The 24,170-nt window shown below is 27.8% G+C and overlaps 1 protein-coding gene across 1 annotated transcript in view; it reads left to right on the top strand.

Moving 5' to 3' along the window:
* LOC100205127 (mothers against decapentaplegic homolog 3) overlaps positions 1 to 24,170 on the top strand; it is a 35,570-nt gene that overhangs the window by 7,656 nt on the left and 3,744 nt on the right. The window contains exons 5-7 of the mRNA XM_065805160.1: positions 4,682 to 4,849; positions 19,023 to 19,082; positions 19,215 to 19,259. Of these exons, the coding sequence (XP_065661232.1) occupies positions 4,682 to 4,849; positions 19,023 to 19,082; positions 19,215 to 19,259 (273 nt within the window). The remainder of the gene's footprint in view (positions 1 to 4,681; positions 4,850 to 19,022; positions 19,083 to 19,214; positions 19,260 to 24,170) is intronic.

Genomic DNA, 24,170 nt, shown 5'->3' with positions numbered 1-24,170 from the left:
TTAGCTTGACTATGTAATGTGTATGACTATGTAATATGTAATGTGTATGACTATGTAATATGTAATGACTATGTAACAACCAGTAAATTAGTTTAACTATGACTTTTCTGAAAGTTTTAACGAAGTCTTGACCAGGTTTAATAGCATGTTCTGCACTGTCATTTACAATTAAAAGACCAGTCATGTAATTTTTAAATCTAATAATAATAATATAACCCAAAAATAAGGCCCAGTTTGATGGACTTTTGTCACTTAATGTCACTTTTAGTAAATCAAAGAAAAACCATCTTTCAGGACCAATAAAATCTTCAATTTTTTTTAGTTATTTGATTTTCATTATCAGTAAAAGTTTCAGAACTCAGCTTTCCTATCTTATAGCTGGCAGGCTTGGCTGTTTGAGATAATTTAAGAGCTAATTTATGTAAAGTAATCTACAGGTAAACATTTATCTGCAAGACACATTACCACAAATTTTATTTAAATACTAATTGTGTTTTTCAAGTATAGCTTCTGTTGGTTTAAGACATAACTCAGAATATTGTATCATTTCATTAATAGTTAAAGATTAATAATTAAGATCTAAAGAAGATGTAGCAGGTATAGAAGCTTTAATAAACTACGATACATAAAGCAGTGCTGTAAATGAAGCTATTTCATGAATCAGCTTTGCCTCTTGCAAAAATATTATATTAGGACATAAGCTACTGAATTGTGGCTGAAGAAAGTAATATGTTAAATAATAAACTCCCTGTGCCTTTAAACCTGGCGCGATTCTGATGAAGTCATCAGAAATCTAATGTGAAAATCTTTTACTTTACCAACTTTACCACCTAACCTGAGAACTGCTGAGAAAATACTGTATAAAATACTTGTATTTTATGATACTTTGTTTATAAAATATTTTTTATCTTTTTTTAATATTTACCTTTATATGTAATTCACGAAGATGATATACCATCCAATCAAAGTTTTTCCTCTCCACTGGTTTATTAAAGTACAGACTCCTTTTAGCCAACCAGTTACTGTGACTGTTGCGTCAAAAAAAATTGCGTTGGCAGACAATCCAAAAAGAAAGACGAGTCAAAAAGCTCCCAGTCTTGTAAAGTTTTTTAAATTGTTTTTTCAAGAGACTCAGGAGTAGATACCAGCAATTTTTGGTACTATGTTGCTTCAAGCTGTAGTAGATATTTTATAAGAAAAAAAGAGTTGACTTAAAAACAAAAAAATCTAAAGTTAACTAATAGCTATTTTATTTAATGACTTTCAAATTTTGCACATTATAGTTTTATGGTCTAATAAAAGTGCTCCTGCTTAAAGCAATTGATTTTTCTAAAAAAAGTACCTACTCAGCAATGCCATCTTTTAACAATTACAATACCCAAAAAATGTGATTCTGAAAGATCTAGTAAACTGATCAGCTCATCTACTCTTTCAACTTTCTCTTTACTTTAAATTTTTTGAACACGTTCCTTTTTGGTTATTGAGAAAATCTACATCTTCTTGTCTTGTTTTATTTTTCATCATAATATTATCAGAAAAATCCAGAGATTAAATACTTTATCAGAATTAAATCCAGGTAGATCTTATCCATAAGATATTTTCTATATTATGGATAAGATCTATCTATTTTCTTATCCATAAGATAGATCTATCCATAAGTTTTTCTAAATAAATTAGAGCTGAAATTCAACCTGACAGTGTTTTTTAAGGTATAATGACGTTGCTTTTTAATAAGGCATTGGATTGAAACTATTATTTAAATATCAATTCAGCCTATTAGTGATGTTAAAGGATTTTAAGTGGGTATTTTTAAAGTTATAGCAATCCTATTCAAAGAATACATTAAACTGCAAAAATTCAATTATGATCAACTTAAAGAGGGGATTAATAATACAGGAACCCCAAAAAAAGACTGTAGTCTTAAAGTCTCAAGAAGTCATAGTTAAGCTTTATTCTCAGTACATCTCTTTATGATTGAACTACAGTTTCAAATCAATATTGCACTTTTCTGAGAAATATAGACAAATTATTTGCAGAGGAATATTTAAATATTTTTTATATATTTTCCATACAAAATTTTTTTACTGTAAAACAAAAACAATGGTATGAAAATTTGAGTGAAAATTTCAAAAATATTTTAAGCACAAATTTCAACTTTTTGTATATCATACTTTTAAATAACTCTACTAAATACAATATTACAATTTGTTGTGAACTTTGAAATAAAAAAATTAAAATTTAAAAGACCAATTAAATTCATGAGTAAATCTGTAATTTTTATTGTTTTTAACATAGTAGAAATGTTTGTTTAAAATGTGGTGGAAATTTTTTTTATAGTTTGTTATTCCATATTTATATTACATGTGTTCTCTAAGAAGTTAAAAGTGTGATCAAGAAACCAAGACTAAAAACTCTAATTATTTGCTGTATGACCGTGCATAATAGTTTTCTTTTAAAATAACCTAATTTTTTTCCCATTGTATTTAACTCCCAAAGGTTGCAGGGGCCACTACAGTCAAGGAGGCTACTCTTTTTTTTAGTCGTTGTTACAACTTCTAAATTCTTAAACTCTGAAAAATAAACATTGACAAATAAATAACAGTTATATCAGTATACTTTAATATATACTGATACAAGTAATATTTTTAAGTATGGGTTTAATACCAAAAAAAAGTATATTTTTAGGTTAAATGTATTATGTTATTGTTAAATAATTATTTTTCATGTTTGTTTTTTGTCTTGTTTTGTGCTTTGTTAGTATTATTTAATTAGTTTAATTTTTTTCTAATTTTATAAAGAATGTTTCAATAATGAGCAAAAAGGTTGGCACTGTTGTAAAACAATTAATTTAAGGTCATAACCTACAGAATTTTGGTTTGTTTATGCAATAAATTATTGTACTTAGATATTATCACATAAATATTGACATTATCATGCAATTTATTTCTATAATTGATCTTTTCATTTTTAATTGCAGGTTTGAAAACGATTCTCTATTAAATTGCAGGTTTGAAAATGATTCTATATTAAATTGCAGGTTTAAAAATGATTCTTTATTAAATTACAGGTTTGAAAATGGTATAATTGAGCAAAATGTGTTATAGGTGTAACACATTTTTTTTCAATATTTGAATTTTTATTGGTTGATAAAAAAAAAGTAAGCATACTTTAAACTAAACTCAGCAAAAGAAAATTTGACAATTTAACTATAAATCATATGCAAGAGAATAAGTAAAAAATTTAAACATAAATATATATATATATATATATATATATATTATATATATATATATATATATATATATATATATATATATATATATATATATATATAATTGTGAGTATATATATATATATACAAAAATAATACAAATACACACAAATATATATATATATATATATATATATATATATATATATATATATATATATATATATATATATATATATATATATATATGTATATAATTGTGAGTATATATGTATACAAAAATAATAAAAATACACACAAATATATATATATATATATGTGTGTGTGTGTGTGTGTGTGTGTGTGTGTGTGTGTGTGTGTGTGTGTGTGTGTGTGTGTGTGTGTGTGTATGTATGTATGTATGTATATGTATATATGTGTGTGTATGTGTGTGTACATATATATATTTTTTTATTTTAAACGGTTTGATATCAAAAACTCAACATGGTGTTTGGTTTCATAAATATAATATATATATATATATATATATATATATATATATATATATATATATATATATATATATATATATATATATATATATATAGATAGATATATATATATATATATATATATATATATATATATATATATATATATATATATATACATATATATATATATATTTATATATATATATATTTATATATATATATATATATATGTATATATATATATATATGTATATATATATATATATATATATATATATATATATATATATATTTATATATATATATATATATATATATATATATATATATATATATATATATATATATATATATATATATATATATATATATATATATATATATATATATATATAGATAGATAGATAGCTAAGATAAGTTAGACTGATTTTTGCTATTAAATGATATTCAACTCAAGTCTTGTGACTTTAAGTATTAAGTTACATAAATAGCAATTTGCTATCCAATCATTTTTAAGTAGTCATTAAATATTTATTATATTTCTCTTGTTATCGTGTTTTAAAACATTTAAAAAAAAGTGCATTAAAATTAATAGCTAATAAGATATTGATAAATCTAAATACTGATAAATAATTTATCAAGTATATCACGAGTCTATGATAATCCTATGATAGTGCACTATATATACTATGATAGTCATCAAAAATATATACTGTGATAATTGTCAACTATATATAGTATGATAATCGTCAAATATATATACTATAGTAGTCGTCAAAATGTAGTTAAACAAATTTTTATATCAGTAAAAATTGCTTTTTAACATGCAGTTTTTTAAGAATGCTTTTTTTGCTTGTGTGACTTTTTAATATAAGTTTCTTTTTTTAAAAAAGAATAAATAAAGAATTTCAAATAAAAAAAAAATTTTTATTAATTTTTTTTTTTGAATTCCCTGTTCAAATGATTCCAAATTTTAATTTTTAAACGTTGTCTTTAGATAATGATATAAGCAACCTTGCTTTCTCCTCATATTCTAACTCACCAATATCATCAATTCCTTCTATTCCATCTACACCGCTTTCATCAGCATCTTCGCCACAACTAATGCAGTTAGATCAGTTACAGAATAATAGTATGTGGAGCTTTATACAGAAGTCTCCTGAAAGTGAGTAACATTTTGTAAATGATTCTTATATTATGTATGTATGTATGTATAGAAGAATATATATGCAATAGAATCTATGAAGGAGTATATATATTTTGTCCGGCTTAGCGAATGTCTGAACTAAGCAAAGCTCTCGTTATGTCGGACTTTCTAAAAATGTCTGATTTATCAAGATTTCAAGACATACAGACACAGAATGACACAAGAATGTTTTGGTGTCAGGTGTTTAAAAGCCACATATAACGTGCTTTATCTAAATCCTCATTTAGTGAGACTCACATCCTCACTTTTTTTGCAGAAGTTTTTTTTTTCATATTCTGAATATATTGTGTTTTTTTCTTTTGACCATGAGTTTATAGTATTATGTATTTTTATATTATAGTTATATTTGACGTAGAGGTATTTAACTTTTAAACATTTTAAGTTTTGAATTTTAATTGATAATTTTGAATTTTTAATATAATAGTCATTAATAAATAGAATTTAACCGAAGCTTAACTGAATCAAAGATATCAGTTTAATTATGCTTAATTATATTTGAGGCAAAGTGATTTTATTTTCGAGCATTTAGAAGTATTGAAAGTTTTGTTATTATATGTACTTATATGCAATTCAAAATAAAAGTCCTAATTAAGAGATGTTTTTTGCCAAAGGTACCCCAAAAAACAGTACCAGTTAGCGAATGGTCCGACTTAACTAGTGTACAACTTAAGTGGATGGTTTTATAGTAAATTGATAGAGAAAGTTGGGAAGGGGAATTAAAAATTTGTCAGACTTGTAAAAACCCGACTAATCCAGGGTTCGAGTTAATGAGATTCTACTGTATGTGTGTGTGTGTGTGTATATATATATATATATATATATATATATATATATATATATATATATATATATATATATATATATATATATATATATATATATATATATATATATATATATATATATAAATATATATATATATATATATATATATATATATATATATATTTATTGAGCCACTGTCAGGATTAAGATTTAATAAAAGTCACCCTGGAAAATGTTTTTATGCTATAAATAAAAAATTCGAATAAATATAAATTTAAAAAAATTAATGACTATTTAGGGATTTGAGTTCAAATAAATATTGACTCATCTGTTTAAGGGAGTTTCATAATTAGAATTCCGAAGTCATAATTAAAACACTTAAGCTTTTGTTTTTACAGTATTTATGTTTTCTTTTCTATTTTTAATGTAATATTAAATAAATATGTGTATATATATACATACATATATATATATATATATTTATATATATATATATATATATATATATATATATATATATATATATATATATATATATATATATATATATATATATATATATATCAGGCCTTGTTAAGAAGCTTGCATTTTGCTTGCGAAAAGGGGATTTGCCTACGCATTCAGAAGTTTTGCGTTATGCAAAAACTTTTATCTTTTAGAATGTTTAAATTTTTTGATATTGTTTATGTGATGTTTATTCAGAAGAGATAAAGTCAAAAGTAAAAGCATTTAACCGCAATTGTAAACTAATAGATTTTTTGTTAAAGAAACTGTTTAATAATTTTGTTGTTGTTGTTAAAAATTAGTTAAAGAAAATAAAGTTTTTTAAGTTTTATCTTGTCTATGATTTTTAAGGCATTAATAAAATAACTTTAATTACAATGCAGTACTTGAAAATACGCTAGTGACGCAACATAACTTCTAACGATACAAAATTTATTTGCTGAGTTGTTTTAATTGGAAATGCGTTATGCGTTTGCAGCGAAATTTTGTAACAAGGCCTGTATATATATATATATATATATATATATATATATATATATATATATATATATGTATATATAAAATGTGTGTGTGTATATATATAATATATACACACACACTTGAAGGGAAATGCCTAAAATAATAAAAAACCTAAGAACTTGTAATGAAAGCAAGATGTATGCTGGTTTGTCATCAGAGCTTCCAATAAGCGATCTTCCAACCTACAGACAAGTGATTCAATATTCATATCTTATTTGTATAAATATTTATGAAGTAACAAGTATTAGTTCTCCAGAGATAATTTCAAAAGTGACAAATGAGTTGATCAGTCTGTGGAGTAGAATAAATCCTAAGCTTCCCCCGATCCATGCGAAGTCAGTAGCCAAAAAAATTTCTAGACTTTTTAAGAGAGTTTTATCTGCTGAAGGACAATGCAAAATCAAAAACAAGGAATATCTTAATTACAACTTTGAGCATTTGTTTGATTTGTCTTCTTGTGGCTGTCAACTTCCAGTAGTAGCTTGCAATAATAGGTTAGGAAAATTGTTAATTTCATTTTTATATGCAATACTTATTTTTAGCTTGTGCTAAACTTTATACAAATAATTGTTTATAACTTGATATGCTATTTTTTTATAAGTTAAATGCTAAATTAAAAAAAAGATTGTATTGGATAATTTTACATAATTTTATAATTTTAATGATATGTTTTTGTTTTCAGTTTTTCTGTAATTAAAAATGATATTAAAATTATTCTAATAGATTTTAAATATTTTTATAATGCATGCTATTTTTTATGCATAGATCTGTTAAGTGTAAGAATCTCTTGGATTGCAAAACAACACACTTTGCTTGTCTCTGTGAAAGCAGCAAAAAGGTAAATAATTTTAATTTTAAAAATTAGACTTTATTTAACTCTTTAATCTGTAGCAATTCAGAGAGCTTTGAATCTGGTAGTTACAATCAAATACATGTCAGAGTGAAAAAATAGTGTACTTTTCTTCCATTTTGTCAGCAAAATACTTTATTTTGTTTTATTATTAATAATGAAAAAGCCTAAGAGATGGTTTGAACTGTGATTTTCTTAAGTGTTTAGGATATTGTAGTTTATATTTTATTGTATTTATTCTATTCTAGAATTACTTTAACTTTAAATTGTTTTAGGATGCATTGGATAGAGAATATTTAAAAGATTAAAAATCGAAAATTGGAATACAGGAAGATTTCAAATTGGTATAGTAGATAAAAAAACAGCTGCCATAGAAAAAAGAAAGCAAGAGAGCAAAACTAACGAGCAGATAAAAAGATGTATTAAGTTGCCCGCTGCAGAAATTCAATGTGATTCCAATCTGGATACTGAGTTATTTAATAACAATAAGTTTGAATCTGATCCAGACTTTTCTGTAACCCTGCCAGTTGAAATTATAAAAATTATACTCATATAACAAATTTGGCAAAAGCTGCTCTACGGTTTGAAATAAGCGATGCTGCAACAGCTGCATTGGCAACAGCTGTACTAATAGACTATGGTGTTGTAAAAAAAATTTATTAAATCACAAATAATAAATGAAAAAAAGATTTTTTGAGAAAAAAATATAATCAGCACTATCATAAATTCTAAACACTTAGCTGATGTTAAAAAATTAAAGGTTATTGGAATTGATGGAAAAATTGACAAGTCCACATTAGTACATTCTGTCAGTTATAATGAAGGTCCTATTATTGTTGCTTCACTTAAAGAAGAACATCATCTTACATTTACAGCAAAATATGGGCCAACAGCACAAAATTATTTGATTCATGTAGTTATACCTAATGGAACTGACGCTACCATGGCAAACGCTGCTGCAAATGTTTTAACAGAATATAACAGTGTTCAGAGTTCAGTCGCTGTTATTGTAGATATCACAACTTCTAATAGAGGTGCAGATAACGGTTTGGTTATAAAACTCTAAAAAATTCTTTAAAAAAGTTTGCACCTTTTAGGATGTTTGCTTCATCAAGATGAACTTCTAGACCAACGAAAGCTTTATGAGTACTGTGTGAGTACTGTGTTTCAATCTCAAAAGGTTTTATATCTAAAAAATTTCTTGCAAAAAAACCTGGACCAATTTTTCATGCTAGATGGCTAACTCTAGCCTTAAGAATAATGATGGTTTATGTTAGGACTGATAAACCATCTCCTGAGTTATTAGTAATAACTAAATATATTGTTCAAGTCTATTGTGTAATGTGGTTTGCTATTAAGCGCTCCTGAAAATACAAAGATGCTTGTCAACTTCTGTGCAAAATTGTTCAATTAGTCAAGCTTCAAGACATCAGGATTCAGACCAATGTTTTTAAGAACTTATAAGGGAATCATATTGTTGTTTGCAAAAAAATTTCCTGTACTGCATGCTGCTGGATGAAAATCTGAATATAAGAAATCAAGCCCTCAACCAAATCCTTAAAATAAGAGCATTGAAAGAAGACATTACTTTTAAACCAAAACTTAAGCCGAAATCCATAATGAAAATAAATTTTGATGCTGAGTCTTGGGATTATCTTGTTTCTGTTGATGGTATTCAGGTTGAGCCCCCAACAACTCTTTGCATAATGTCAGAAAATCTGAGAGAGGCTATTAAATAAAACCTAAAATTTTGTGTAATAGATATGCCTAACAATTTTCAATCTGTGGAGAGAGCAGTCAAATTAACCTCAGAGGCATCTAAACAGGTTTATGGTTACAAAAAGAGATACAAATTCATTTTGACTAAAACCCAAAGTCTAAGAGAGAATAAAAGAAACGTAAAAAAGTGTGACTATTTTATAAAATGAATGTCTAGTATGTTAGTTATACTCTTTGTTTATTTGTTTTTTTCTTTAACCGATGAATGAAATATTTACTGTAGTCAATAATCTAAGTATAGTTCTATTGATATTAAATTCCTAATTACATAGACTTCTAGGGCCGGTTATCTAGGGAAGGGGGCAGTTGGTGAAATGAACACAGGCTCCACGCTAATGAACTTCCTAATAAAACTTTTTTTTTGTAATTAGTTTAACAACTGTTCAAAATGACTAAAAATACACAAAATTATTGTAATTATTAAAAATTTGGTTTAATCTTAGTTTTCGATAGTTTTTCTATTTTTTTATCTTCGAAACCTTTTTTTTCAACCAACTGCAAAAATTCAAGAAGTCTGTTAGTATAAAATTATATTTATATCTGTTGGCCCCTAAAATTATTATTGCACCCGGGCACCAGAAGTAGAAAACCGGGCTTTTGAACCACTAAAAAATAGGCTATAAAACATAATAAAATGGCTGAAAAGTGTGATTATTAAATCCAATTTCCCGAAGTGAAAATAATTTTAAAAAAAGTAAATGTTATTGTTTTGTGTTATTAACATTGCAATAAACAAATGCCAGGGTGACTCTTTATGATTTAAAAAAAAACACCTAGTAGGCAGTGGCCTAACCTAATATATATATATATGTATATATGTGTGTGTATATATATATATATATATATATATATATATATATATATATATATATATATATATATATATATATATATATATATATATATATGTATATGTATATGTATATATATATATGTATATATGTATATATATATATATCCCAGAACTTAGAAAAAAATTGTAATTAAACACTAAATATAAACATATAAAAACTGAAATTTAGTTTTTAATGTTTTCATATAAAACTTACAAGTAACCTATTAGGTAAAAATGAAAAGAAAGACTTTTAGTCTAATTTACCTATTATTTAATATCATGACTATAAATTTTATAATATTTTTCCGAAACATTCACTATTCCACCCCTCCCCATTAATTTGACTTAATTGATTATCATTTTCAAATTGAGATTACAACTTACAACAAGTTATAAGAGTTGACTTGTCAACACAATGCACAAGTTAATTATGTAATAAAGAATATTTATATGTAATAAACAATCAATATAAACATTGAATCTTTTGAATAAATTTTTGTTAAAAAAATAGGTTTAAATCAAATAATTCAAATTTGCAACTGTGCAGCATGCAGTCTAGATTTGTTAAGTCACATACAACTTATATCAAGAGGTCTTACATTGTTAAGTCATAAACAACTAATGTCAAGAGGTATAGTCTGAAATATCTGGTATAATAAAATAAATATAAAAAAAATAATAAAAGTTTTGCATTCTGGTGGTACTCACAAACACATACTTAATGGAGACTTGAAGCACCTCCAATAGGAATACACCACCTTGGTCTAAGCTTTTTAAATTTTCATACATCGGACATAAAACCAGACACATCATGTAAGGAGAAGAGTTTAATTACAATTTTTTTCTAAGTTCTGGGGGAAAATGTGAATGTTAAAAAGTAAATGGTTGGGGAGGGGGCAGGAAAAAGCTAGGGTATTTAAAAACTAGGTTTAATTCAGGCTTAATTAAAGATTTATTTCTAGTACTGATTATACAATACTTTTAAATTCATACATACTTTGTATTAAAATATATAATGGTTTTAATGCATTTTGAGCAACTTTCATTGTTCTGATTTTGTAACTTTCTCATAAGTACCCACTTTTTTTTTCTGAAATCTCTGTAATAAAGTCTATTAAATTAGAAGAAAATAAAAATCTTATTAAAACCAGTGTTGATCCTAGGTTACTGGTGGTTGGAAGTGGAGGCACATTTTCCTTTAAGTTTTAGCTGCAGCCATTTTTAGAAGTCTATAATTTTTTACTGAATTGTATTTTATCAGTAAATTTCTGAAAATTTGGAAGCCTACCATATATAGAAACTAAAAAAATATGTCTTTTCCCTTCTTAAACTGTTTTGTATATTGACTCATCAAAAATCAACTTTTTATATTTGCAAACATATTTTTAGGTTTTTTAGGTAGCCATTATGAAAAAAATGTGACATTAAAGAATTCAATGTCAATATTTTGTTAGAGTAAGTCTAGAGTTGTATACAATAAAAATAATTAGAAGGTTTTCTGAAATTTTGTTTTTAAAATATAAATCTTTAAAGTATGAACAAAACATGTTTTTGCTACTGAAGTTTTTATTTTTGAAAAAATCAGAAATTTCAAATGACCATATCTCATGAACCAGAAAAGATTTTGTGCTGAAATTTTCAGGAATTGCTTTTCTCATTAACAATAAAAAACCCACAATAAAAAGAGCATCGTCTTCTAGAGTCATCATCGTCTTCTAATTTTTGAAAATAAAAATTACTGATTAAAATACTTTAAATACAATTGACAAAGGACTTGAATTGTGTTATTATTAAAATGCATGAATTAAATATACTACCTGGTTTTAAAAGTTACTATACTCATTTAAAAATAACATAAGGTTTATCCTTTACTCCGAAGTCATCAACTAAAAAGTTTTTGATCTTATTACTAATTAAGCTGATAAAGCAAAGTTTTCAATCTTATTACTGATTAAGCAGGTATTAACAGATTATAAAGATTTAAGAATACATTATCGCGTGGTCAAAAATATAAAGAGAAATATTAAAAAGCCCAGCATGCTAAATCTTGTTTATTAAACTCTGTGTAAGCGTGCACGAATGAGTAACAGCAGCAGCAGGAGCAGCGTTAAGTTAAGCATTAATTTTAAACGATACTTGAAAATATTTTATTGTTAAAATATTTCAAGAAGGAAAAGGAGTCAAACAAAAATGTTCTGTTACAATCTAATAAGCAGTGTGCGAAAGGTATTCATATATTTTTGGATAACCTGCTCCCCTCATACCTGCGAACATACTTATGGAAGACCTTTATGGCAAATATCCAAAAAAATCATTATTTTTTTACTTCGCTTATTGAGCTTGAAGACATCAAAAGCAAAAATATGGTTCTTAAAAACCTGGTCTTATTTACACAATCTACTTATTTTGATGGTTAAGAGGCCTTGTAATGTTTTATAGTGATACAAATCGCATAAGTGATATGCTATAATGATGTATATCACTTATGCGATATAAAAATCATCAAGAAATATAGATAAGAAAAGATGATTATATAAATATTAAATATGAAGAAATAAAAAAAGCGATGAGCCAAAAATATAATCGTAATCACAAAAAAATCATAAAAGTGATTATCCAATACAAAAGTGATTATTCGATGCAAAAGTGATTATTCGATGCAAAAGTGATTATCTAATTCAAAAGTGATATAATGATTAATAGACATCAGGCTCTTGCCCACACTCCCCTAAAATGCTTTACGGGAGCAATTTACAGCTTTCACAAAAGTATAATTTCTCTAAAAAAATATAATTTTTATTGTAACTAAAATGAAAAATATGAAGTCATTTTTATAAAATAAAAAAATTAATTGCATAATAAACTGAAATACTTTTTAAAAGGCACAGTTGTTGCAAAAAAATTTTTTTAAAAAGAGTGTTGGTTTAAATGCAAATGTTTTTGATTAGATTAAACTCTAAATTATAATGATAAAATATAAAATTATTTTATTGATAAAAACTAAAATTATTACACTCTAAAATAATTGCAAAATAATTTTTATTTTATGTAATGACTTAGATATTTTATATATCAATTACTTTAATATATTATTAGCTTTTATTGTTGAATTTTTAATTGTTGTAATAATTCTTAAAATGCCTGCATTCTATTACAATAAGAAAATATAAAACATTTTTTATAAGCAGTAAAAAAATTTATAGCTGTTTGTCAAATTTTTAATCAAATAAGTTATGTTGTTAATATAACTTGTTAATATAACTCAAAGATAATGCTTGTCTAAAGGATCTTTTCATGGCGCAATAAATGACACTTGTTATGTATATATTCTTGTAACATTTATGTTGCAAGCATATACTTGTAACAAATAAAAAACCAAGTTTTGTATTTAGTAAGTAATTTTTTAATGAATAAACATATAACCCGTGCAAAAACCAAAAGCTCTCGTAAGAAGCTGTTTAGAGGAGCAGCTTGCATGGCTTGTGGTGTGCGTGTGCGTGTGCGTGTGTGTGTGTGTGTGTGTGTGTGTGTGTGTGTGTGTGTGTAATCAATTCAGAAGTATCTAGAGATTTTTTTTTGAATTGATAGATTGCCTGCCTAAACTAAAATCCTCAGTCTATGAGTCAAATCACCACTCCTAGCATGTTCTCCCTAATAGTCATTTAATGTATGTAAACATTAAAAAAATAAAAATAAAAGCATTCAAAATGTTTTTATTTTTATTAAAAAAACAAAAAACATTAAGTCTATTAAGTTGCATATATCGTTTTTCAAAAACAAATAAAATTTAAATCATTTTCTCGATTAAATTTAATGGTTTTTATATACTTAGTTATGTCATTTTTAAATTATTCAAGTAGTTGTTAGTGTCATTCTTTACTACAAATTTTTAGGTCTTGACTATAGGTATATATATATATATACAGGGTGTATACTTAATTTCTGACCCCCCACATGTTACAAACACAAGATTTTGAGTTGCTCTCTTAAATGCTACTTTAGCCCGAAAAATACTATAGTATGTATTTTGGTGTAACTATACTTTCTGCACGTAAAACGCTCACTTCAGATAGGATATGACCTCAGAAAATGTTTATGGGAGCCATTTTGTCAACATACATAAAAATGATATTTTCATTCTCCTTGTCTTCCACGGCCTTTGGCATTATGACTATAGTTTTAGCACGATTTTTAAGTAAATTGTCCTTATTACTCCTTAATATGTGATCTTAGTTTGCCAATTAATAACACATTTTTTCTTCACTGTTTATGACGTATTGCTACTCTTCGAAACCGGGGTCAGAAATTAAGTTTACACTTTTTTAATGTTTAGCATTTTGGCTACAAGAAATAATCAGCATTATTTTTGTTTGCCTTATTTATATCAGTGATACTTGGTGTCTGTTTATGATTTACATTAATTACTCTGTGTGTATTTATATGTATTATATGTATATGTTACTAACATGTATTATATAACATGTGTTTTTTAGCAATTTACTCTGAAAATGAGTTCTGATAAACAGTTACTTCGTCACCGAATTCAAGTTTTATGTAGTCAAGGATTAAGCATTAAAGAAATCACTAGACAGTGTAAAGTTTCTCGAAATACTGTAAGGAAGTGGGCAAGAAAACAAGAGGGTGACGTCACAGATGCTCAGCGACCTGGAAAGCCAACAAAGTTTTCACCAAGAACCAAGGACAAGGTCAGAAAGTGGGTCAAAGACAAAGTCGGAGTTGGAACGAGAACTGTAGCTAAGAAACTGAATTTTTCTGAATTTTTCAGTTACAAAGAAAGAGGAAAAACAATTTCACACAGTGCTATCAGTAAATACTTGCGCAAGACCACATGGGAAAAGCATGCCTATACACAGAAAGTGAAACCCATGTTGTCGCAGAAAAACATCACTGATCGCGTAAATTTTTTTACTCGTTTGCAAGAAGAGGGATTCGCAGATGACTCACCATGGTAAAGTGAAACGAGCTCACGTATTGTGGACTGATGAGAGTCCAATTAAATTATATCCGGCTCCAAACCGTCAAAATCAAAGAGTACGTACAGCAACACCAGAGTCAATACCTTATGTTCGACGTCCGAAATTCGGTCTCAAGATTATGATAGCCGGCCGCATTTCTCGATATGGCAAAACTGATCTGGTTGTTGTTGAGCAAAATAAAACTGTTGATGGAAAATATTACCGTGATATTATTCTACCTATGTACAAACGTGCAGCTGATGATAAGACCATCTTTCCTGTGAGAAATAAAGTTATTCTGATGCAAGATGGAGCAACTTGCCACACGGCAAGAGCAACAATGAATGTGATCAACAGAGACTTTCAAGCAGTGTGGACTGACTGGCCTGGCAACTGGCCCGACTTAAATGTCATCGAACATATTTGGTCAAGACTCCAGGACAGTGTTTTACACAATCCTCGAATTTGTAATCGTGAACAGTTGATCAGACGTGTTGAACAGGAGTGGGCTGCCATTACGCAAGAAGAGTGTTTTCGCCTAGTAGAAAGCCTGCCAAGGAGAATTACCCAATGCATAGAAAGAAATGGACAAAATACTGATTACTGACTATTAACATATATTCTTTGTCTAATTAAATTGATATGACAGTAATAAAATGGTATGTGTTGAAATACCGTATTCTTAAACCGAGATATAGGGGGTCAGAAATTAAGTATACACCCTGTATATATATATATATATATATATATATATATATATATATATATATATATATATATATATATATATATATATATATATATATATATATATATATATATATATATTTGTGTGTGTGTGTGTGTGTGCGTGTGTGTGTGCTTGTGTGTATATATTAGGGGATCATTAAAACTTTTTTTAATATTTTAATGGGTTTCTTACAACACTGGGTTAAAAAAATTAAGTTATGTAGAGTTGCATTTAGGGGTTCCTTGTAGGCTTTGAATATTAGGCAAAAATAGTTTTTGACTAGTAGAAAATATAATTTATTTAAGTGAAATGCCTAATGCTATTTTTTAATTGAAAAAGTTGATTAAACATGGCTTATTTAAAAAAAAATTAGTTTAAATCAAAGTGCTTATCACAAGCAAAGAAGTAACATAAAAATGTTAATATTAAAAACACCACAGAAAAAAATTATTTAAAAAACTGTAAGTAATCTCTTTATTTTTTGTTAAAAAATGTTTTTATGCAATAAAATTTGTAATTTTTTAAAAATAACTTTCATTTTTAAACTTTTTATAAAGCATAACCAACTAAAAAACTCAATTTTGGGAACTTTCTATTAATTTACTAATTTTTAGCAAAATAGGTTAGAATGAAATGGAAGATATAATGTCAACAATTGCTATGACAATTATTATTAAGTATTCTTTAACTATTAATTATTGACAAGCAAGTCAGTTGTATAAAGTTTTGGGGTGATCTTTATTAGGTCAAAGTAGTGTATATATTTAAATATACCACAAAATTCTCTTCAACTTGGTAAGAAATTTAAAATAAAATAAAAAAGTAAAAAAAAAATTAATAAAAATGCATTTTTTGATTTTTAAACAAAAAGTTTTGGTCTGAGCGAGCTGTCATTGTGCTAGACAAACTTTGTATTGGTATTAAGAAAATTGACATTGAAATTATACCTAAAAATCATAATTCTTAAATTTGTTCACGGTTCCAACCTATAGAAAAATTTTGTATTATGTGTAAGTACTATTGCGGCAGAAAGTAAGTATACACCCTACCCAAATCGTAAAAATAATAGTTTAATGTGGTATTTCTTATTTTTAGAAACATAATAGAAGCAATTATTGCATTCTGTGAATTTACTTAATCAATATTCTTTGCACTTCCTGTTTACAATAGCAAGTGTGACTCATGTTGTGTACTAAAAATTAAACTTTAAAGAGTTAACTTTGTATTGTTTAATTGTGCAAATTTTGAAGACAAGGTTAGTAATTGTTTTACAATGTTATAGTATTGTTATTATAATTAAGTTTTTAATAACAATTAACAAATAACTTTTTTTTATTATCCTAAAAACTTTCAAAATGGTTCTGACCAGTTTTGACTTTAGGCCAAGTCATTAATAAATTATTATTATCCATTGTTCAGATGCATGTTTGGGTTTTAGAATTTTTAGTTACAATTTGTTAGTTTAAGCTAATACTGATTAATTAATGTCTTTGGTTTTTCATTATTCATATATGGCCATTTGTCTGATATATTTTGTGTAATTATTCATTTTTATATTTGAAGGTATGCCCAAATATCGTCGACTGACAACAGAAGAAAGACTTTGCGCAGTGTTCTTGGCAGAAACAGGTGCAAGTTTAAGAAAAATAGCCAGAGAACTTAAAGCAACACCAATGGGTATTAAGAAAATAATAGATAAACATATCGAAACTGGTTCAACAGCTGATAAGAGGTGATCTGGAAGACCAAAGAAAACAACTCCACACACTGACAGAGTGTTAGTTCGAATGTCCTTGCAGGATCGTAGACTCACTGCCCCTCAACTCGGTCGAAAACTTTCTGAAGAACATGGGGTTACTTTGGCAACTCCAACTGTACGTCAGCGCCTTCTGAAAGCAGGTCTTCGTGGATATGTGGCTGCAAAGAAGCCACTGCTTTCAGCTACAAACGTTCGTCGATGATTGGTATTTGCCAAAGCACTCAAAGACTTGACAGTAGATGATTGGAAACAAGTCCTGTTCAGTGATGAAAGTTCTTTCGAGTTGTTCCTTAGTTCCAAACGAGTAATTGTGCGAAGAAGAGTTGGTGAAAAATTCAGTAAAAACTGTATTGCGCCAACTGTCAAGCATGGAGGAAAGAGTTTAATGATTTGGGGGTGTATGTCTGGCTATGGGCTTGGGCACCTTTATCGATGTACTGGAAGTATGAACCAACACCAGTACATTGATTTACTACAAAACACAATGTTTCCTTCTGCTAGTGCACTGTTTGGGCAACTTAACTCGTTCTTCTTTCAGCATGACAATGCACCATGCCACAACGCGAAGACTGTCACAGATTTTTATCGGCGTAATCAGGTGGCAGTACTTGATTGGCCTGCTCAGAGCCCGGACATAAATCCGATTGAAAATTTGTGGAGCGTTATGGCAAAGAACATTGAAGGAAAGAGGCCATCTAACTTGGATAGTCTTTGATTAATTTTGCAAGATGCATGGAACAATATTGATGATGTTACAATTACTCGCCTGTTTGAGTCAATGCCAAACCGTATGAAACATGTTATTAAAGCGCGAGGTTACCATACTAAATATTGATCAAACTGCATGTTCTTGATACAGAGTGTTGTTTTTGATGATTCTGATAAATAAAAAATGTGTTTGCAACAACTTACAGTGTTTTTAATTGCTTAAAATAATAAATGTATGCAAAACTCAATGGTGTATACTTACTTTATGCCGCTATAGTATATATTAAATTATTACGAGTTATACTAGTTATATTAAGACAAAAGGTCAGATTTTAAGCTGTTCAAAAAGCAGATAAAAAAATTGTTATAAAGATTCCAATAAAATGCCAAAACTTAGTTTTGGGCATCAAGCCAAAAGTAATTTTGATTGAGTAATTTAAAGTAGTTAAAATATAACTTAATTAATTTCTTTTATGTAAAAATATGTTGATTACATTTTTTTGGTTAACCAGAAAAAAAAGTCTGGTTATGGTTTTAATATATATATATATATATATATATATATATATATATATATATATATATATATATATATATATATATATATATATATATATATATATATATATAATTATACAGAGAGAGATGTAATAATAATAATAACAATTACATCATCAATCAAAAAGTATAATTTTTGTTTTGCTAGGTACAACAAGTCAAGGATATATGACAGATATTGACATGCCAGTTCAAAATGTTATGAATGGTATGAATGTAATTTTTAGTTATTCTGATGAAGTTCAATTTGTTGAGTTTCTAGGTTAATGCAGCAAGCTTTTTTTTAAGACTTATTTAATATATACTTAAAAAAGAAAGTTAATTTTTTTCTATTGTTTAGGGTTTTCCTTACCGTCGCCAAACCTCGAACTTTCAGTTCATGAAAGTAAGTAACTGGTTTTATAATAGTTAACAAAGCTGGGCAGTATCGCAACTTGATCCACACCTCCACAATTGGTTTTAGTCAATTGGCCTTGGTCCGCTAAAAGCGGACCAAGGTCTGTTGACTTGCATAAAAACATGTAGTTTGTTTACATCGAATTGTGGTGCCCGGGTGGAATAACATTTAAAAACAAATAAATATTATTTTTTTTTAAAAAACTAAATGCTATCAGTAATCAATTAATCTCAATTTTGACAATTAAAAATTTTTTAATTAGTTATTAAATTTTAAAAAAAATTTTAAAAACTGTTAATTTTTCCCACTTTAGAATGACAGGTTTGTTAAATTATATTCTTTGTAACAGCAGTAGCAGCAGTAAACGGATTGTGAAATTTTGAATTTTTCTTGTTGTTTTTTAAATAGTTATATTTATTATATAAATCAACTTGTTTCTCTGCGTCGCAGCCTTGTTTGTCAAAGTTTGTTTTTTGGAGTTAGAGTTGAAAGAAAGTTGTAACCAATTAAATTAGTCTCCTCAACTGTAGTGGCCTTCTCAGTCTTGGGGAGGTAAATTAACATTAAAAATAAAAAATAAAATAAAATTCGTTTAAAATAAAATGTGTACTATTTATGGTTTTATTGATTTTCTTTTTTTATATTATTTAAAAAATTAGTAGATAGTTGTCAAATTTAAAAAAAAATTTAAAAAATTGTTCATTTTTTTCCTCTTTAGAAGAACAGGTTTGTTAAATTATATTCTTTTTAACAGTAGTACGCGGATTGTGAAATTTTGAGTTTCCATGAAAGGTCAGTAGTAAATGATAATCCAAGAAGACGTAAAGAAGAGGACTTAGTGAGAGGGTTGCCATTCATCAATATAGGAATGTCGACAGCGCTGCGATAGTTGTTGGCAGTAAATAACTGAGTTTTTTGGAGTTAAAATTTACAGGCCACTGTAAGCCCCAATCAGTTACAGAAGTGAGATCAGATTGAGAGGGAAAAGAGAAGACTTTTTTTCAAGACATAAGTATTAAGTTAAGTCATCAGCAAAAAGAGCTACTTTAGATGTAAGGTTGTCAAGACCATTTATGTAGATAAGAAACAAAACAGGACCAGGGATAGAACTTTGAGGTACCCCAGAAGTTACTGGAAATAAAGAAGAGTGTTGACCTTTGAGGATGACTTTAACAAAGCGGTTAGAAAGAAATGATTTGATTATCTCAAAAACTTTCCCAGATACCCCATATGAAACAAGCTTATGGAGAAGACCAACATGTCAAACTTTGTTGAAAGCTTTAGATATGTCAAAAGCAATAGCCCTAGCCTCTCCGCCTCCACCTAATGCACAATAAGATCTTTCAGTCACGGCAGTTAGCAAGTCAGTCATAGAGTGAGAGGATCGAAAACCATATTGATTGTCTGACAGCAAGTTATTTGACTCAAGATGGGATGTGAGAAATTTGTTTATCAAAGACTCAAAGACCTTGCTAATAACAGAAAGAAGACTGGTTGGATAATAATTGGAGGGGTCATTATATTCACCAGAGTTTTTGAAAATGAGAACAACAGATGGCATTTTCCAGCAGGCAGGAAAACAAGATTCAGTCAAGCACTTATTAAATAGTTTAGAGAAAACTGAAGAGAGTTCTGGAGAACAATTTTGTAAGACTGTGACAGGCATGTTGTCTGGGCCACAAGCCGTAGAAGATTTTAATCGAGACATGACCATGAGCAATGGAAGCTGAAGTGATTTGAATGTCTAACAATCGGAAGGAAGAGAATGGCCAAAAGATTCGAGAGTTGAATTGGAAGAGAATTTCTTTGCAAATAGTTCAGCCTTAGTTCATGTGTTCAAGTATAGCCAAGTATCAAGCATATTTCTATATTTTTTATTTTGTTATTTCAATTCACCTCTCTAAGGTCACGAAAGCCACTGTAATTGAGGAGGCTACATTAGTTAGGGTTACAACCCTCTCTCTACTTTATAACTCCGAAACACAAACCTTGACAAACAATGCCGTTGCGTGGAGAAACACGTTGAAAACAGCACTACCTGGGGCGTGGTGGAGATTGAACATCACAAAATAAAATTATTCTAAAAACAATTTAATTATCTAAAAATAATTTATGTCTAAAAAACATATGATTGTTGTTTAGATATCTAAATTATTAATAAATTAATAAAGAATTCTAAGTAAACTGCTTATGGTAGTACCATTTTCTTTTTAAAATTGAAATAAAAAGCGTTCCTCTAAAATTGTACTTATTTTTTTGAAAGTTTCCTTTTATAGTAAAAATAAAAATGTATATTTTTTTAACTGAGTTATCTAATATCTTTTAAAATAATTGCTTGGCTCTGATTTGGGTCCAAGTATTTGTTTACCAGTACTGGTTCCATGAAAAAATTTACTTGATTTAAGTTGTATGGTTTTATATTTTCAAAATTTTAATAATTAGTTAATTCATCAGTACTGGCATTGGCCTTTTCCCGTCCATCGGCATTGGTATAGGCATCAGCCAAAAAAGTGTTAAATAAAACAATTAAATTTGCAACAGTGGAAAAAAACCACTAATGTTACAAATTGGTTCTCTATAATAGAAAATAAAAATGACTGTACATTTATTCAATTTGAGATTAATGATTTTTACCCCTCAATAACTGCAGATATTTTAGATAAAACAATTGAATTTGCAAAAAGCCATACAGTAATTCCTGATGAAACAATCCGTATAATAAAACATTAATTTTAATAAGGAAACTTGGAAAAAGAAAAACATACATGACTGCTTTGATGTAACAATGGGCAGTTACAACAGAGCAGAAATTTGTGAATTTGTTGGACTATGTATTTTAGATATATTAGGTAAAATAATGTAAAAGGTTTAGGCCTTTATCGCGACGACGGTTTAGTAGTAATGTGTAACAAATCTGGTCCACAGCTCGATAAAATTAGAAAAGATATTATAAAGATTTTTTTTAATATTGGCTTTCAAATTGAAATAAACATAAATTTAAAATTTGTGAATTTTCTTGATGTCACATTTAACCTCTCTGAAAATTCATATCGTACACCCAGATCAAGGGTGCCACAAGTCAAAAAGTGTCAAACTGAGAAAATCAGGGTTGAAGTTTTAAGTTTTTAATATTTTTTCCAACTAAGAATGCCATTTGTGTTTGTCATTTTGTAAACATTCATTTTAGACTTGTGGTATTTTGTCACCATGTACAACACATAACATACTATCAAATGACATTCATAACTCAATATCCATAGTTTTTGACTTGTGGCACCCTTGATCTGGGTGTAAGATATAAGCCTTTCAAAAAACCAAATGATGAATTATTGTATATTAATATTAACTCAAACCATCCGCCCCAAATTCTAAAACAAATCCCAATTTCAATTAATAACAGGCTAAACCAAAACTTCTCTAATGAAAATGTATTCAATTCCTCTAAACGAATATTTGAAGATGCCTTTAAAAAAGTGGTTTTAAAAATTTTAAACTAAAATTTGACCCTGTAAAAAAAAAAAAAAGCAAAATAAAGCTAGAAATGTAGTTTGGTTCAACCCCCCACCCCCCCCACCCATGTAGCAAAAATGTTTCCACTAACATAGGAAAAGTGTTTTTAAAATTAGTCAATAAGCATTTTCCGCTCTCTAATAAATAACATAAAATTTTTAATCGAAATAAAATTAAAGTTAGCTACAGTTGCACAAAAAATATGGAAAGAATTATAAAAGGTCACAATAATGCTTTGTTAAACAAAAAAGAAATCCTAAATGAAAAAACTACAGAAAATTGTAATTGTAAACAAAGAAACAATTGTCCAATGAGTGGAAGTTGTTTATCAAAAAATGTGGCATATAAATGTGTTGTTTCCTCTAAGAATGTACCTGATAAACAACAGTATGTACCTGATAAACATAATAGTATGTACCTGATAAACATAACAGAGGGTGAATGGAAAAAACATTTTGCCAATCATAAGCGATCTCTTAAAATTAAAAAGTATTCAAAAGACACCATGCTGTCAACATATATATGGGGATTACAGTAATGTAGCCTCCTCAATTACAGTGGCTTTCGTGACCTTAGAGAGGTGAATTGAAATAACAAAATAAAAAATATAGAAATATGCTTGATACTTGGCTGTACTTGAACACATGAACTAAGGCTGAACTATTTGCAAAGAAATTCTCTTCCAATTCAACTCTCGAATCTAATGGCCATTCTCTAAAAAATAGATAAATAAGAGTTTTTGGAGCACTTAGGAACAGTCACAGTAAAAGGATGAGACTTAATTGAATTACGAGTGACAAAACATGAGAATGAATTTTATTAGATGGCACAAGAGACGCTAGCTCTTTAGAACAGTGCCCATTATAGTATTTGTAAAAAAGAGAAGTAACGTTGCGACGATGTGATAATGGTTGGAGGTTGGAGGAAACTAAGTATTACTATACGTTTTTGCATCTTGTCTAAAAGAGAAAGGACATCATTGGAAGAGCCGCTCCAGATATGGCAACAGTGATCCACACAAGGACAGATTTAAGATTTATAGAGATAAAGGATAGAGTAGGATAAAGAGATGCAACCTTAGCAGATGCTAATTTTACAATGGATTTAATATATGGTTTCCAAGAAAGATCGGAAGTAAGATTTAATCCCAGAAGATGAAGGGTAGATGACTCATCGAGTACATTACCGTTCATAAATATAGGAAGATCTAACTTATTGTGATAATGATTGGCTGAAAAAACTGGGTTTTATTTGATTTAAAGTTCACCAGCCGCTGTGAGCCCCATGCTGTAGCAGAAGTGCACACCAAAAGTACAAACAGGGACACCATCCATGCACAACATGGCACTGTTAATACTCAGATAATTTGCAGCTGTTGATGGAATCAGC

This window comes from Hydra vulgaris, chromosome 09, assembly GCF_038396675.1.
Source record: "Hydra vulgaris chromosome 09, alternate assembly HydraT2T_AEP".
NCBI lineage: Eukaryota > Metazoa > Cnidaria > Hydrozoa > Anthoathecata > Hydridae > Hydra > Hydra vulgaris.
This window is presented reverse-complemented; position numbering and strand designations above follow the sequence as displayed.